The sequence below is a fragment of the Vigna radiata genome, chromosome 5 (genome assembly GCF_000741045.1).
Source record: "Vigna radiata var. radiata cultivar VC1973A chromosome 5, Vradiata_ver6, whole genome shotgun sequence".
Taxonomy (NCBI): Eukaryota; Viridiplantae; Streptophyta; class Magnoliopsida; order Fabales; family Fabaceae; genus Vigna; species Vigna radiata.
Window position 1 is genome coordinate 664,682 of NC_028355.1, and position 16,150 is coordinate 680,831.

At 31.8% G+C, this 16,150-nt stretch overlaps 2 protein-coding genes across 4 annotated transcripts; both read left to right on the forward strand.

The window, feature by feature from the left end:
* Positions 1-308: 308 nt before the first annotated feature.
* On the forward strand, positions 309-6,251 carry LOC106760128 (beta-D-xylosidase 1). The gene is made up of 6 exons (XM_014643566.2): positions 309-748; positions 3,214-3,495; positions 4,116-4,285; positions 4,372-4,820; positions 4,908-5,321; positions 5,416-6,251. Exons 1-6 carry the CDS (start codon positions 338-340, stop codon positions 6,006-6,008), a joined length of 2,319 nt encoding a protein of 772 aa, XP_014499052.1. The 5' UTR covers positions 309-337; the 3' UTR covers positions 6,009-6,251.
* A 5,907-nt stretch (positions 6,252-12,158) lies between these two features.
* On the forward strand, positions 12,159-14,538 carry LOC106760228. 3 transcript variants are annotated; one of them, XM_022780381.1, is made up of 7 exons: positions 12,159-12,318; positions 12,566-12,624; positions 13,873-13,932; positions 14,018-14,065; positions 14,165-14,230; positions 14,311-14,390; positions 14,476-14,538. In XM_022780381.1, exons 2-6 carry the CDS (start codon positions 12,577-12,579, stop codon positions 14,362-14,364), a joined length of 276 nt encoding a protein of 91 aa, XP_022636102.1. In that variant the 5' UTR covers positions 12,159-12,318; positions 12,566-12,576; the 3' UTR covers positions 14,365-14,390; positions 14,476-14,538. The 3 variants fall into 3 exon arrangements, with proteins under 3 accessions (XP_022636102.1, XP_014499181.1, XP_014499182.1); XM_014643695.2 differs by having other exon boundaries at positions 12,168-12,318; positions 14,311-14,538; XM_014643696.2 differs by lacking the exon at positions 12,159-12,318 and adding an exon at positions 12,394-12,483 and having other exon boundaries at positions 14,311-14,538.
* Positions 14,539-16,150: the final 1,612 nt, after the last annotated feature.

The following is a 16,150-nucleotide window of genomic DNA, read 5'->3' on the forward strand; positions in this document are numbered from 1 at the left end:
TAAATTATTGTGTTGTTTTTCTTACTTTATCTTCCATGTTTGTATGTTATGGCGTGTAATATATTTTAATGAATGTGTTTTAGCATCTACAACCACACTATAGTAAATGGGACCAACCCAGCCACCACCCACTGAGCCTAACTGCGTGTTACACTGACTCACTCTCTCTTCTCATCAACCTTATTACGGTTATATAATTAATCGACGTGGAAACGCAATCATCAAACTTTTATTTTCTCTCTTGTCCCCACATCGAAATCAAACCCTGCAAAAGACGCAACTCACTCTATATATATCCCACCCCACTCACTCTCGCTCTTCACTCCCTCATTCTTCCATGGCTTCTCGGCACCACACCAAATTACTAGCCATTGCGCTGGTGCTCTGCGTTGCACTGTCCTTCACAAGCCCAGCCCAAGGGAGGGCGCCCTTTGCATGCGACCCTAGGAACGGACTCACAAGGGGGTTCAAGTTCTGCAACACTAACGTCCCCATCCATGTCAGGGTTCAGGACCTCATAGCCAGACTCACATTGCCGGAGAAAATCAGGCTCGTGGTCAACAACGCCATCGCCGTGCCCAGGCTCGGTATCCAAGGCTACGAGTGGTGGTCCGAGGCGCTTCACGGCGTCTCCAATGTGGGCCCCGGCACTAAGTTCGGTGGGGCCTTCCCTGGCGCCACCATGTTCCCCCAAGTCATCACAACCGCTGCTTCCTTCAATCAATCTCTCTGGCGCCAAATCGGACGGGTCAGATCTCTTTATACTCTCATTCATTATGCTCCTCTTTATTCTATCATATCTCTCCCACGAAACTTATATTATAACCTCAACTTTTTCAATATTCATTTCGGTTCTCTAATAAATAACACTAAAAGTAGATTCCTTTATTCTCCTTTTCGGCCATTCATGATAAATTCACCCATTTATCCATCACCTTTTATATCCTTAATTAATACCTTACATATCGCATTTGCATGCATGCCTTTATTACAATTCCAATATAACACCACACACTTCCCAGTTAGGTAAAAGTGCCTTCTACATATCATCATCACCATCGTCATTATATGTTTCTATTTATAGTGTGATAACTTTAGTTCGATGAAATTATTTTTTGTTTTTCAAGAGGGTATATAAATTCCCACATCTTATTGCGTGTAATAATGGTATAAAAATACACTATATATTTCTTTGGTTACTTTCATAAGTTTTGAATTTTTGACTTTTGAATGTACTTTTAAGTTTTGACTCGGTAATAAAATAATCTAATAGGGTCATACATTTTACTACTGTTTAGTTACTAAACATCTGAAGAACGAATGAAAAAGTTTTTGTTGGACATGTAGATATAAAAAGTGACTGGATATTCCAAAAAAGTTTTATTTTATTTTTCTGAATGCGTATATATATATGATTAAGAATCTGCTACTACTTTAGTATACACTCACCAGTTTTGGCTAGTTTACATGGTAGCTGACGAATTGTGTCCCAACCACCATGTGGCTTGCATGCATTTTAATATGAATATATGTGCAATCTGACAATATGGTAAAGAAAATGATGATAACGTTGAAAATTCATCAACCTAAATTGTCAGCAACAAGACGGTAAAAGAAGTCCATTACGCCATTGATTCATTAACTACGAAAGCAACAATTGATGGTGGTTTCGGTTGTCCTTGTCTTCAGTCCCTCTTTAAGTCATTAGTTAAATATTCATCGGTTTAGATTAGAATAATAATTAATCTCACTTTGCTGGTGATTAGTAGATCCTTTTCATACTTTAATCTTATAGTTTTGTTAAATATGTTAAGGATTCTAACTCAGACCTCAGTTTGTTTTAACAGTTGTTGAAATTTCTTTCCCATCAAAATTAATTATCTTAATTTGCATGAAAATTGATCGTCTTTTTAAATAATTGGAAGAACATAGTAGGTCTTTGATGTTGCCCACACCACACCAACCCCTTGCCAAAACTAAACGTCTTTCTGCTTTTCATTCTCGTTAGGTCCATGGCTATACATGGCTAATGATTTTAATGAGCATGAAAAAAGTTGCGATTATTGTTGTAACAACGAGAGCAAGTAATAGCCAATTACATATAGCCAAAGTTGTTATATTAAGGTATTATTGGTTAAGCGAAGTTCTTCACTTTTAGATGAGTGATGATGAAAAGGAAAACCATTGGATGCTGAATTGAATTTTTACTTACCCTTAGTGACATTTAGATTCCAGAAAATGTCAAAAATAGGGTGTTTTGTTTGTCTCTTATGGTGTGTTCACTTGAGGGTGATAGGAGGTGATTGGGGGAGAGTTATTGAGTGAATTTGAGGGTAATTTTTTTTTACTGTTTATTTGAGTGAATTTGGAGGTAAATGAGAGTAAATTTTGAAAAACAATTTGTGAGAATTGGTGTAGGATTTAGTTTATATGACAGATTAAAAAAAAATATTTCAAAATTCACTCTCGTTTACCTCCAAATTCACTCAAATAAACAGCAAAAAAAAATTACCCTCAAATTCACTCAATCACTCTCCCCCAATCACCTCCTGTCACCCTCAAGTGAACACACCCTTACTGTCAAAAGAAACTTTTTATTATTCCGGTTGGTAGTTTGGATAAGAGACAGAATAAACCGAGAGATAAAGATTTTTCTTTTCAGGAAAAAAAGAATAAAAAGAGTATATATATTGAAGAAACTAGGCAGAATCACAATGGTAGAGCCAGATTTAAGAGACAATGGTAAAAAAAAAAAATCTCTATATTTTTTTATTTTATTATAAATGAACTAATTAAATATCTCTTTTTTTATATTATGATAAAATTCTATATAATTATTATTTTATTTTGGTCTTTTAATTAATTACATGTACCAAATATATATAGAGGGTCTAAAATTTTTTAATGAATAACCTTCAAAATTGAAAACGATGTGTTTGATTGAGATACTCGTATAAAAATAAGTCCTTGACATTTAAAATACATGAACAAATTTGTATTTATATTCAATACGAAATTTGTTATACCTAAATAGATACGTTTTCCAAGAATTCATACATAGTTGTATGAAAATTTTAACGAAGAAGTCATATGTTGCATATTCAATTAATTTAAGAATTTACTAAAAAAAGATGTGGCTAAGTAATCATGCATATGGACCTACTGCCGAGAAACAAAATGTACCTAATTAATCATTCATGGATATATATGCAGGTGGTGTCTGATGAAGCAAGAGCAATGTACAACGGTGGACAGGCTGGTTTGACGTATTGGAGTCCCAATGTCAACATTTTTCGCGACCCACGGTGGGGCCGCGGCCAAGAGACTCCCGGCGAAGACCCAACCCTGGCCGCAAAATACGCCGCCAGCTATGTCCAAGGACTCCAAGGCGACGGCGCCGGAAACCGCCTCAAGGTCGCTGCTTGTTGTAAACACTACACTGCCTATGACCTTGACAACTGGAATGGTGTAGACAGGTTTCATTTCAATGCCAAGGTATTATTATTATTAATAGTGTTATTTCTTTCATTATATGTCAAACTGTTTTTACAACTTATTATATATTGTTTTTTTATTTGTTGTTTTTGTGATTGTTTGAGGTTAAACTAATTTGAGAAAACAAAATTGTTGGATAAATATATACAGCCATGTTATGGCTATGTTATGTCTATGTATCTATGTTGCCGAGGAAGCAAGGCTAAATGTGTGTATATTAATAAGGTGGATCTACCTGTCGATGATGTTTGTCCTTTCGATTAAAATTAGTTGTTTTGTATGATGGAAGAAAAAAATACAACCAAATTTGGCTGAATTGGAACTCATGCAAGTTGTTGAGACAATGACTTGCGCCCACTTGCAAATTAGTTGGATAAGTGACACCCATGCCATGCCACTCGAACTACCCAATCACCACTTACACACAATTGCCATAACCCACATTCATTATGGTGTGACGTGACGTGACTTTAATAAAAAAACTGCCAATAATATTAACAAACCAAAAACAACCTATATAAATTACTCTGAGTAAATGAAAAAGGCGGGCTTTAAAGCCCGTATAAAAGCATGGGCCCAAATTGAATTGCTCTTGTGGGCTGTTGTTGCCGCACGTGCAGGTAAGCAAACAGGATCTGGAGGACACTTACGACGTGCCATTTAAAGCCTGCGTGTTGGAAGGACAAGTTGCGAGTGTGATGTGTTCTTACAATCAGGTGAATGGGAAGCCCACGTGTGCTGACCCTGATCTCCTTCGCAACACCATACGCGGACAATGGCGGCTCAATGGGTTAGTCAGTCTAATATACTCAATTGGGCTTTTGGGCTTTTGATTTAACAAATAAACAATTTTCTGACTCATACACAAAAAAATAGGTACATAGTCTCGGACTGTGACTCTGTTGGAGTTTTCTACGACAACCAACACTACACAAGAACACCCGAGGAGGCGGCAGCGGAGGCCATAAAAGCGGGCCTGGACTTGGACTGTGGCCCATTCTTGGCGATCCACACCGATGCTGCCATTAGGAAGGGACTCATTTCCGAAAACGATCTTAACCTTGCCTTGGCCAACCTTATCACGGTCCAAATGAGATTGGGCATGTTCGACGGCGAACCTTCGGTCCATCCATACGGAAACTTGGGCCCAAGAGACGTGTGCACCCAGGCCCATCAACAGCTGGCCCTTCAAGCAGCCAGAGAGAGCATAGTATTGTTACAAAACAAAAGAAACTCCTTACCACTATCTCCTGCGCGAATCCGCACCGTAGGAGTCATTGGACCCAATTCGGACGCCACCGTTACAATGATAGGGAACTACGCTGGTCTGTTAAGAACTTAAAAAGTTAATAATAACTAATATCGTATTTATTGTGAGAAAAATGTTGATGTAGAATGATGTTTTGTGATAGGTGTGGCGTGTGGTTATACCAGTCCTTTGCAAGGGATTGCCAGGTATGTGAAGACTTCTCATCAAGTTGGATGCAGGAATGTGGCTTGTAGGGGAAACGAACTATTTGGAGCAGCAGAGACCGTAGCTAAGCAAGTTGACGCCACTGTGTTGGTAATGGGCCTTGACCAGTCCATAGAAGCAGAAACCAGAGATAGACTTGGGCTTCTCTTACCAGGCCTTCAACAAGAGCTCGTTGCAAGGGTGGCTAGGGCCGCCAGAGGCCCAGTCATCTTGGTTATCATGTCAGGTGGCCCAGTTGATGTCACGTTTGCGGTAAATGACCCAAAGATCAGTGCCATTTTGTGGGTTGGTTATCCTGGTCAAGCCGGGGGAACTGCCATAGCTGACGTTATCTTTGGTCAAACTAACCCAGGTAAATTTAGTCCCACATCGTCTTTTTCATCTGTTTATTTTACATGCCGCCTGGATATAAAGGTAGAATATTCGATTCTGGTTATGTGACGCAGGAGGAAGATTACCGATGACATGGTACCCGGAAAAGTATTTGACTAAAGTACCGATGACAGTGATGGACATGCGTCCAAACTCAGCAACAGGGTACCCAGGAAGAACCTACAGATTCTACAAAGGACCTGTGGTGTTCCCATTCGGACATGGGTTAAGTTACTCGAGATTCAGCCACAGCTTAGCCATTGCTCCAAAAGAGGTGTCCGTGTCAGTGCCCTTAGCCTTGACAAACTCAAGCCTTTCAAGCGAAGCAGTGAGGGTGAGCCACGCCAGTTGTGATGATACATTGGAGATGGAATTCCACGTGGACGTCAAAAACGAAGGCTCCATGGATGGCACCCACACCCTTCTTGTATTCTCGAAACCACCACCTGGAAAATGGTCTCAGATCAAACAACTGGTGAACTTTCATAAGACCCATGTTCCTGCTGGGTCGAACCAGCGTCTGAAGGTTGGTGTTCATGTCTGCAAACATCTGTCCGTCGTCGACCAGTTCGGGATTCGAAGAATCCCATCTGGTGAACATGAACTCCACATTGGTGATATCAAACATTCTATTTCTGTCCAAACCGTTCAACAAATCAAGAACTGAAACATTGGTTCTGCCATTAAGTAATCATCTGTCAAGCAAATTTGACAGCTGCAGCCAAGTTTTGCAAATAGCAAAAACATGATATGAAGAGTAAACAGAAAGAAAGATGTTACTATAATCTGTAAAATGAAAATGTAAAATAAGGATATATAGGTGACAACTGTAATTTGTAAACCATGTATCATTATTCATACTTCATATGTGCAAAAGGGATTTAAACAAAGTTCAACTTCTCTTGTTTCTTTTTCTATCTCTTTTCTCATTCAATCATGTTTGAAACGTATCATACATATGAAACAAAGTTTGTAAACCACTTATTTAGAAATTTGAACCAAGTTGAATCAACCTGTTTTCGTTGTTTAAGCAGTTGAATTGGACTAATGAATGTATATATATGACGACTCACAGTAAACCAAACCAATTTCTCTTGAGAAATAAAACAAAATGGAAAAAATATTAATTTTTAGGTCAATTCTTTTGTCTGTTTGTGAAGAGAGAGAGAGAGAGAGAGGTAAGAGAATCTACAATAACTCTTAGTTAAGAAAATGAACTAAACCAATAAAAGAAGTTCATACATTAAAGAACTGTAACTTAAAAGAGGTTATTCTCTGTAAAAACACAGTAATTTGGTAAAAAATCAGAGTCACATGGATATCTATAAATGGTGAGAGATATGCATTTGCAATTTATTAAGAACAGGGGATAAGGATAGGACTACAGAAGTAGGACAATAATTTCGTACGGATTAAATCCACCGTCCAATAATTTTACACTTTTATCATATATATTCTTCCTCGTTGTACATTTACAACTCTCAACACAAAAGAAAATAAAAAGAATATTTGCATATTTTTTATATCATTAAAAATAATAGGAAGAAAAAAAAAGGACAGAAATGATGATATTTAAAAAACTATATATCGTAAAATTAATATAGTTTTTAGATGATATAATTAATGTGTTAGGGTGAAATTAATTAATAATGGTAACAGAAGGTTTGAAGTAGATGAATGAGATATTAATTGGGGTGACTGTTATTGAACACGAAAAATAATTATTAGGTGGTGATAGGATCTTAGGCTTAGCTGGTGGATCTTTTGCTGAAATTATTATCTCTATAAAAAATAGCTTCTTCATGGGGCCTTTAACACTTTCAGTTTAACAAAAAATTAAAAGTAAAAATTTACAAGTTTAACATGTCATTAGATTATTACAAATTAGAAATGTCTTTTTTTATCTGAAATTTTTAGTTCATAATTGTATTGATAATCCAATATTAAAAGTTGGATTCAATTGACAATATTTAAAATGTACATATATATAAATTATTCAAACAATTAAAAGAATTTAATATCACCTTAACACAGTTAAAAAAGAAAAGATAAATATTGTTTATGTATTTTAATCAAATGGGCCAAGGCCGACTGTGAGGGTAGCCCTTGAAGCCGAAGGACAAATAAAAGGTAATAAAACATATTTCTTTTAAATATTTATTATATTAAAACGAAAATCTGTGTACATAGGATACCCTTATTTATTATTTTTCTTTTAAATTGAATTTCGATATATTATTAAAAAATTACATGTAAAAAAAAATAATGTTGTTTTTATTATTTTGCTATAAATTTACAAAATGTGAAAAATGACCTTAAGTTCAACATATTGTGATATCATTTTATCTGTTGAACTGATAAAAAAAATAGTATTACATTGCAATAAATTATACTAATTTCAATAATTCTGGCAACATTAAATTTTGTATTGAACGGTATCATGATTGATTGTAACAGTCTTTATCCCATTAATAACACATGTAGCTTAAAATTAGTATTGGTGGATTCAACCTGTTATTGAGTACCCTAATAAATATTATATATTATATTGTTTTGAAACGTATTAAATAATGTATAGAAAACCAAATATATATGTTAATATAAAACAAATTACGTTAATAATTTATCATACCCTATTTTAAAACAGCTACTCCTTTTTTAAAAAAGACCATTTTTTTTCAAAAGATAAATACTATATATATACATATATATATATATATATAATATATATATATATCTTTAATCGTATAATATATTAATATTTTTTAATTGATTAATTAACGTATTGCTCCAAATAAATTAAAATCACCTTGAATTACTTCATTATAATTTAATAATTGCACAAATTAATGATCTAAGCTTTTTATATTATCATATATTTATATTTTTAAATAAGAAATAATATAAAAAATTAATTTGAAAAAAACTATATTTTTTTAATTATAAAATAAGCTGTTAAGTTAATGAATTTACAAATCAAGAGAAATTTTATTAGATTTAGACAAATGCAAATTACAAATTAAAAAATTCACACACACACGTGTCTATATATATATATATATATATATAAAATTTAAAAAAAATTTGAATTGATATATGTTAATTAAAATTCATTTTTAAGTTCGAATGACATTTTTCAACATCTCAAAAACGTCAAATCAGAATAAACATTAAGCATAAAGATTAAATACTAACATTGAAATGGAAAAACGACTTTATCTTTAGTTGAAGTGGAACTTTCGACACACTTCCCTCACATCGAGGTATATATATCGAGCATGAGACTGAACATTAATGAGTAATCTGACAACAGCCAAATAGTAGGTAACAATATGTCCAACAAATAATAAATTTCGTTAGGATAGACTTTAGCTTAGCTTTGGTACTATGTTAAGTAAACTTTAAACTTAACTCAATCTTACAAAAATAGTTTGTATCCACATGAATTGATCTTATTTCTAGTTGATGGTGTAAGATTTTCAACAAAACTATCATTTTTCTTCATAATGCAATTGACATCATTTATCTCTCATACCTTCCTACTAAAGTATAACCATTAGTAATTTAAAAAAAAAAAAAAAGAATAAAACACAAATTGAGTCTCTTTTAACCAAGTTAGATATAAAGATCTACGTACTCTAATTTAAGACGATATTAAAATATTATTATTATAATTAATTATTTTATTGTATTATTGATTAAGAGATATATTGTTAATCTATTTGTAACATAAATATGGTCATATTTAAGAACACTATTTTACGAGCTTTACCTTAATCAATATAATAAAGTCTTGTAATATATATTAATATTGATAAATTAATTAATAAAGATTTCTTACGGTAAAACTTATTATTATTATTATTATTATTATTATATATATATATATATATATATATATATATATATATATATATATATAATTGAATATTTGTAGTATCTAGAGTCAAGTGTAAAATTGAAATATAATTTTGTTTCAAATTTTTATATATTTTGATTTCTAAATTTTAATAATTAATAAATATAGTCTTTTTAATTAAACATTACATGCATAATAATTATAGACGCATAATAATTATAGAATGATAAGGTGATTTATTAATAAAGTTGAAACAAATAGTAAACCAAGATAATATATATCTACGCGTACGCCTATTTTTCAGTTGGTACATTTTAACAACGTGTGTAGCGAATTATAGTAGACAAAAATATCCTCGTATATTATGGATTCTAACTCTAAGTTTTAAAACCAAGGATATTTAAATAATTTTCATTCTCAAAACTAAAAAATAGAAAAAAGAAACCATCAAACTCTTACTCACATCTCTCATTCATTTCAATCATTTCTCTTTCATTTCTCTCACTCCAACCTTTTCTCTGTCATCTCTATTGTAGTCCTAATTAAAAAAAATCAGAAACACTGGCTCTTAAGCAATTTCTTATAACAAAAAAATGATTTTATAATGAGTTTTTATTTTATAATTTTTTTCTTATCTAATTTTATCTAATTTTCACAAGCATAATGACATATGAAGGAATTGGTAATTCGCCTGGAAAAAAATCAGAAACACTCGTTATTAAACAATTTGTTACAAAAAATGATTTTATAATGACTTTTCATTTTATAATTTGTCTTATCTAATTTTATCTAATTTTCACAAACATAATGACATTAGAAAAAATTGGTAATTGGCCTGAAGGTTTTTTAAGAGATGACGATTCAATATATCCAGATGATGAAATTAGAAAGGTCAGTGAAGATGATGAAATTGAAGAGATCTTAAATGAATCTTTGCCTGAAGACGAATATGTCAATGACTCAACTCTTTACAAAGGTAAATTGTTTAATGACGATTATTTCTAATTTTTTTTTCAGTTGGATTTATCGTAGGATGATAGAGAAAAGATTGGAGTGAGAGAGATAAAAGAAAAAGGATTGAGAGGAATGAGAGAGGTGACTAAGGGTTTGGGTTTTGTTTTTTAGTTTTGAGAATGAAAATTATTTAAATATCCTTGAGTTTAAAACTTTTAGAATCCATAATATATAATATATGAAGGTATTTTTGTGTACTATAATCTGATACACATTGTTAAAATGTATCAGCTGAAAAACAGTAAATTCTTATCAAAGTGAAACAAAGCATTTACATTACAATAAATCCAATCCTTTAAATAAAGTTTATCGAAACAAAATGGTAAATAATTTAAATTTTTAAAATAAATAAAGTTAGTGTATCAATTTTGGTAATATTAACATCCTCATCAAATTTAGCTGTTATTATAATCGGAAAAGAAAAATATTAAAACTTTCGATACACTACTAATTTACTCATCACAGCTATTATTAAAAATTAATTATAACCATCTTAATTACACTTCTAATTTGGTTTTCACAAACATAATTAAAAATTAGTAATAATTACCTTAAATATACTTCTAATTTGAATGTTATTTAAAGTTAATATTAAATTAAAAATAAAGTATCCAAAAATTAACAAATTTTAACATACAAGTATTTCCTATAAAAAGAATGAGGTATTTCTGATATTTTCATTACACTTAAAGATACTAAAAGCGAAGAACATTTCCTAGAGCTAAAAATAGTATTTTTAAAGATGGTTTCTATAAAAATCAATATATTAAATAAATAATAAATTTTTATTCTAAATAGTCTTACTAATTTTAAGGGGCAATATAAATAATTTCTAAAATTACTTTAACATTTTCGTAGGTAAGGTTTTCGAAATCAAGGAGCATACATACCTCGGAATCGACTTTCAGATTCAAAATATGGTTTTACTGTTAATTTTCCTTTTAAATTATTTTTATTAAATAATTTTTAATCTTTCAGTGATTCTTAAATTATTACATATATATTTTTTAAATATATTCATCATAACAATCAAAATGTTATATACCATCATATGAATAATGCATAGTAAGATAATCAGGTCAAGTAACAAATACCTACAAATAAAAACTATTAAAGATTAAACACAAAATTACTAAATTTATTAAAAAAATAAAAATACATTTAAATTATTTTACTTTCATAAGTTACTCAAACTCTGATTAAAAGAACTAGCTTACATACTTATTTTTTTAATAATTAAACATGTCCACTATATTTATTAACCAAAATTTTTCAAACTTCCACTAATTTACATATCCTAAATAACATTTAAGTTAATTTTGTCAACCACAGCCTTAAAACAATATAGAACTATAATTTAAGTGTTAAAATTAATAAAATTATATCTTGATATAATTGGGTTATCAATGTGTGAGAGTCAACTCTGAAACCTAGCTGTAGAACTGATTGATCAAAATCCAGTTTACTATTTATAAGTGAAATTAACGTTAAATTTTGAAGATTATTATTGCTTAAGATCTCACATTGGAAAATTAGGGTTTTTGAGTGAAAAAGGGAAAGGATTTTAAAGATATAATAACATAAGATGAAATTGTAAGTGAGAAAGTGTCGGTAATGAAGATTAGTAGCACATGAGAAAATTGTACGTTTGGGGTATCAGATGGACCAAACGATGCTGATATTCTAACTTCTCAAACTACATCATAACAACATCATCTTCTTCTTCTTCTTCACCATTTCTAAAACCTAGTCACACCAACAATAATTTCCTTGGATCTGGTCTCTCTTTTCTGTCTTCCCCCACTCTACAAAAATTATAAATCTTCAACAAAATAAAACACGTGCCAACTAGCCACTGCAAAACGCCCACGTAAACCCTTTCATATCAATGGATAGTAATATAAAGGTTCCAAATTTAAGTAATTATTATCATTATTATTATATTATTATTATTATTACTTTTATTCTTATTTCTTTTCCTCTCTTCGTATAAATGGATGCATATTCTTATCTAACCCTCTCACTCAAACCTCTATACTTTCTTCTCTTTAACACTTTCTCTCACTTTCTCCTTCTTGCATCTCTACCTTCCTCTTACCACAAGGTAATTATCTATTTTTTTTTTTTTTCTCTTTTTATATAATTGAGTATTCCATTATTCCATTTGCTTGCAACTAGTTCTTCCTTGCTTGATTGAGAGACTGCTCTGTTTCTGTTTCTGTTCTATGCTTTCTCTGTTTTTCTTCTTTTCCTTTCACACAAATCAAAGGTTACATTTTGCAGATGAATAATAGTCTAACTTTGAATATTACTTTCTGGTATTTTACTCACCAATTGGGTTTGTTGAATAGGTAAACAAAAAATGTCAGGGTGTGACAAGGAAGACTATTTCACTGCCCAAGATGCTGAGGTACGTAACACAACCAAACTCCAACCGTCAATTTCCATTTTTTTTAATATTTTTATTCAAAAGGGTCTTCATTTCTTTTCTTCAGAATAATATAATGATATAGGAGTTAGAAATAGGATAAAAGTTGCGTGGTTTCATGGTGCTGAATAATGTGAATGCTATGTGTTTGGAACGACATTGCGATTTGAAAAACTGGAACAGGGCTACCACAAGTAATGCAAATAACACCAAAAACCGGAGAAGAGAATCAGACGGAAAATCTAAGTGTCTATTTCTGATTCGGTGACGGAATTGAACTGCACGTGTCTATTTATTTTCCTTGGTGTACATTACGTTGTACCCAAGTACTCCTTCTTCATCATCATGGTTGTACCATGTACTTTTGTGCCGTGTATCATATGGGTACCTCGGTGTTCTGTTTTTTTTTTTTTTCTTAATTTTTCGATTGGGTTACAGAAATACCAAACAAAATCATCACGCGTGGTAGAGAACATTGAACAAATTCAAAGTGAGATTCGAAATGAAGTAAAGAGAATTTAGGGTGAAGATATTTTTGGTGGTGTTCCAAAATTGTCGGTTACTCTGTTCTAGGTTTTAAGGTGTCCCTACCAAAATTGATGCTTACAAAACTCACTGTGCAAAACAAAACAAGCCTAACTCGCTTTTGGGCTGTCAAGCAAATCATGTGAACTTCGTTTTCTCCCAAACATGACCTTCTCTGGCCATCATTGGAAAATAAAAACAGAACATAATTAAGGTATTCTGGAATATTCTCTTTCCCCACTCACGTGAAAGGCTTTTCTTTCTGAACTGAGTTTAGCTCAAGAGATTCTTTCAAATTTAATGGTGTAATTAGGTAAGTGATAGAATTGGTCAAACGTGTTTTATTTTTTATTTTTTTTAGTATTGGTTGACAAATAGGTAATTTTAGCTTGTTGGATTGCTTTGTTATGTTTTCAAGATTCAAATTAAAGAAGGGTCCAACTGCACAACATCTTTGGCTAAATAATTTTCCACTACACCAACATTGACTGATGTACAACGGATACCTTTTCTGATAGCATGATTTTTCTTATTGAAGACAATTCCATTTGGTGGTTGGTGAGATATGGCCCCAAGATTCAAAATATAACATCTGTTACCTTTACAGTGTTTCGTTTTGGTCATTAACTATCTATTTTTTAACATCACATTCTCTTCCTTTTCTTTTCTTTTCTTTTGGTTTGATTTAACAAATTTTAATATCAGACAACATCTGGGGGGAAGTATGGTACACTTGTCCCAAAGAAGAAGCCTTTGATATCGAAAGTAAGCCAATGCTAGAAACATTAACTTCATTTTCTTTTTCATATAACACATCATTGGTTTAATTGCTTCTTTTTGGGTTTAAAAGGATAATGAAAGAGCCTTTTTTGATTCAGCAGACTGGGCATTGTGCAAGGTATATTTGAATTTCACATCTTAAAACTGAGAAATTACTTCTCATATTGTAAAAAAGCAATTAAACTAAATAATCAATCTTTGTATCTAATCTCAACAGCAAGGTGCTGCTGGAGTGAATCAACAATCTACAGCAGCAGTTGAGACACTGCGACCAAAACTACAAGTATGTTTTGGAATTTTAGTACTAAGCATTAAGTTTTGGAGTTTTAATGAACTAATTTTCTTTTGTTTTTTTTCTAACAGAGAACTCCACACCAGCAACTCCCTCCAAGACGACCTGCATGCACATCTGGTTGAGATGATTTCGTGAATAACTCTAATATGTAATGCTGCTCCAACTGCAGTAATTTTTTGCAGCATTTGCATCATGAATGTGTAATAAATAATTTAAAGTCCTTTGAAATGCAGGGAGAATAGATTTAATAAGTGGAACAACGATTGCTCAGTCAATTTCAGTGTTGCAAAAACTAATGATGTTCCTTATCTATGTATATTACAATTTACTTCATGTTTTCTATTAATTAGAAGTTTAATAAAAATTTCATTTCGATTCCCTTTTGCTTCTTCCTTTCGGTCTGTTGAGTGCATTACGAATTGCAGATAGAACAGGATCAAATCTCAACATAACATGACAATGAGAGAAAATTGTTCACTTAATTATCCATCAGTAAAACTAAGTTTAAATAAATCCTTAAACTTAATTACTTAAGTCCTTAAATCATACTTTAATTACAATCATAACCTTTTAATGTAAGTCTAATACGTGCTATAATATAACTATACAAATTATTACAAACACAAGACCAAGTCCATCTACTTCAACCAAAAAGTAAAAAGCCAACACAAGAATAGAAATTAGAAGATCTAACACTAATCTAATCTCTAGCAAATCTCATTTTGACCTGTTCATCCTTTTATGCAATCTATCAATCAAAAGTTTCCATGAAAAGGCTAACAACTTAATATGGAACTCAACAATAAAGTTTTGCGAGAAGATAAGCTGACCTTAGACAAAGCTAAAATCATTTTATGCATTTAAATTTTTGTAAGAATCTGTCATCTAAATTTCCTGAAAAGTTTGGTACATTGTTTTTGATTTATGAAAGAAGTTTGATTGAGCATGTGAAATGTCCAATTTCCGTACTGATCAGTCATCTGAGCTTTCATTGCATAGAGAAAGTGAAGCCAAGTTTCTCAGATCAACCAATAACTCATCTTCATACACAAGGAATCTCTTCCTCAATCTCTGTTTCATCCATAAACATTATGTGACAGCAATCAGCTATGTGGGGCTACACCAACATGTTTATCTCCCAATAATTGATGATACAACCTTTGGACCCATCACAAATATATATCATGTCATAGGTCCCTCAACCATGTTAGAGGAAGTTTAAGGATTCCTCCTGTGATTGTCCATCACAAACGCAAACACTCCCTGTAAGATATAATACATAACTGCTCCTTTCTCAACAAGAAACATCCACTTTGGATCCATTTGCCTAAATGCCTTAAATTAAGCATCTAGCTTTTCAACAAGACTCTCACACTTCCCTTTGGATAACATACTTTATATATATTTACTAACTCAAGCTTTCTTTTTCTCATCTTCCCACAACCTCCACAAAGAAATTATCTTTATGCGAGATCAATCCTAACGTTGTATCTATATGGTATCAAAGACAGTTCAACAAGAAATTAAAATATACGGAACACAAAAAAAAAAAAAAAAAAAAGGAAAGAAGCATCAAACATAACCCCTCAGTCATTAAATGATTCAGAAGTTAACAAGAAAATATATCACTTTCAATTAATATCGATAAGAAATTCCATATTAATTAGAAATAAGACGAATTTACACTATAATAGTGAATGCAAACTTTATTTTATAAGTTAGTTTTTGTAGGATTGAACCATTTATTAACATAGTATAAAAGTCATGGGTTAGAGTATATCTTGAGTTAGAGTATATCCTAACCAAATTTGTTGTTTGTAGGATTTAATGTGTTATTAGTTATTGAAAGATTTGTTGTTTGTTGGGCCCATCAGAGCCATTAGTCAGGCTAAAAGTTTAGTTTTTCAT

Excerpts from the sequence above, each read along its gene's own strand:
- LOC106760128 (XM_014643566.2), top strand. The coding sequence starts at position 338 with ATGGCTTCTCGGCACCACACCAAATTACTAGCCATTGCGCTGGTGCTC. Across the intron at positions 3,496-4,115 it reads GGTTTCATTTCAATGCCAAG|GTAAGCAAACAGGATCTGGA; the intron begins GTATTATTATTA and ends CCGCACGTGCAG. Across the intron at positions 5,322-5,415 it reads CTTTGGTCAAACTAACCCAG|GAGGAAGATTACCGATGACA; the intron begins GTAAATTTAGTC and ends TATGTGACGCAG.
- LOC106760228 (XM_022780381.1), top strand. The coding sequence starts at position 12,577 with ATGTCAGGGTGTGACAAGGAAGACTATTTCACTGCCCAAGATGCTGAG. Across the intron at positions 14,066-14,164 it reads CAGACTGGGCATTGTGCAAG|CAAGGTGCTGCTGGAGTGAA; the intron begins GTATATTTGAAT and ends TAATCTCAACAG. Across the intron at positions 14,231-14,310 it reads CACTGCGACCAAAACTACAA|AGAACTCCACACCAGCAACT; the intron begins GTATGTTTTGGA and ends TTTTTCTAACAG.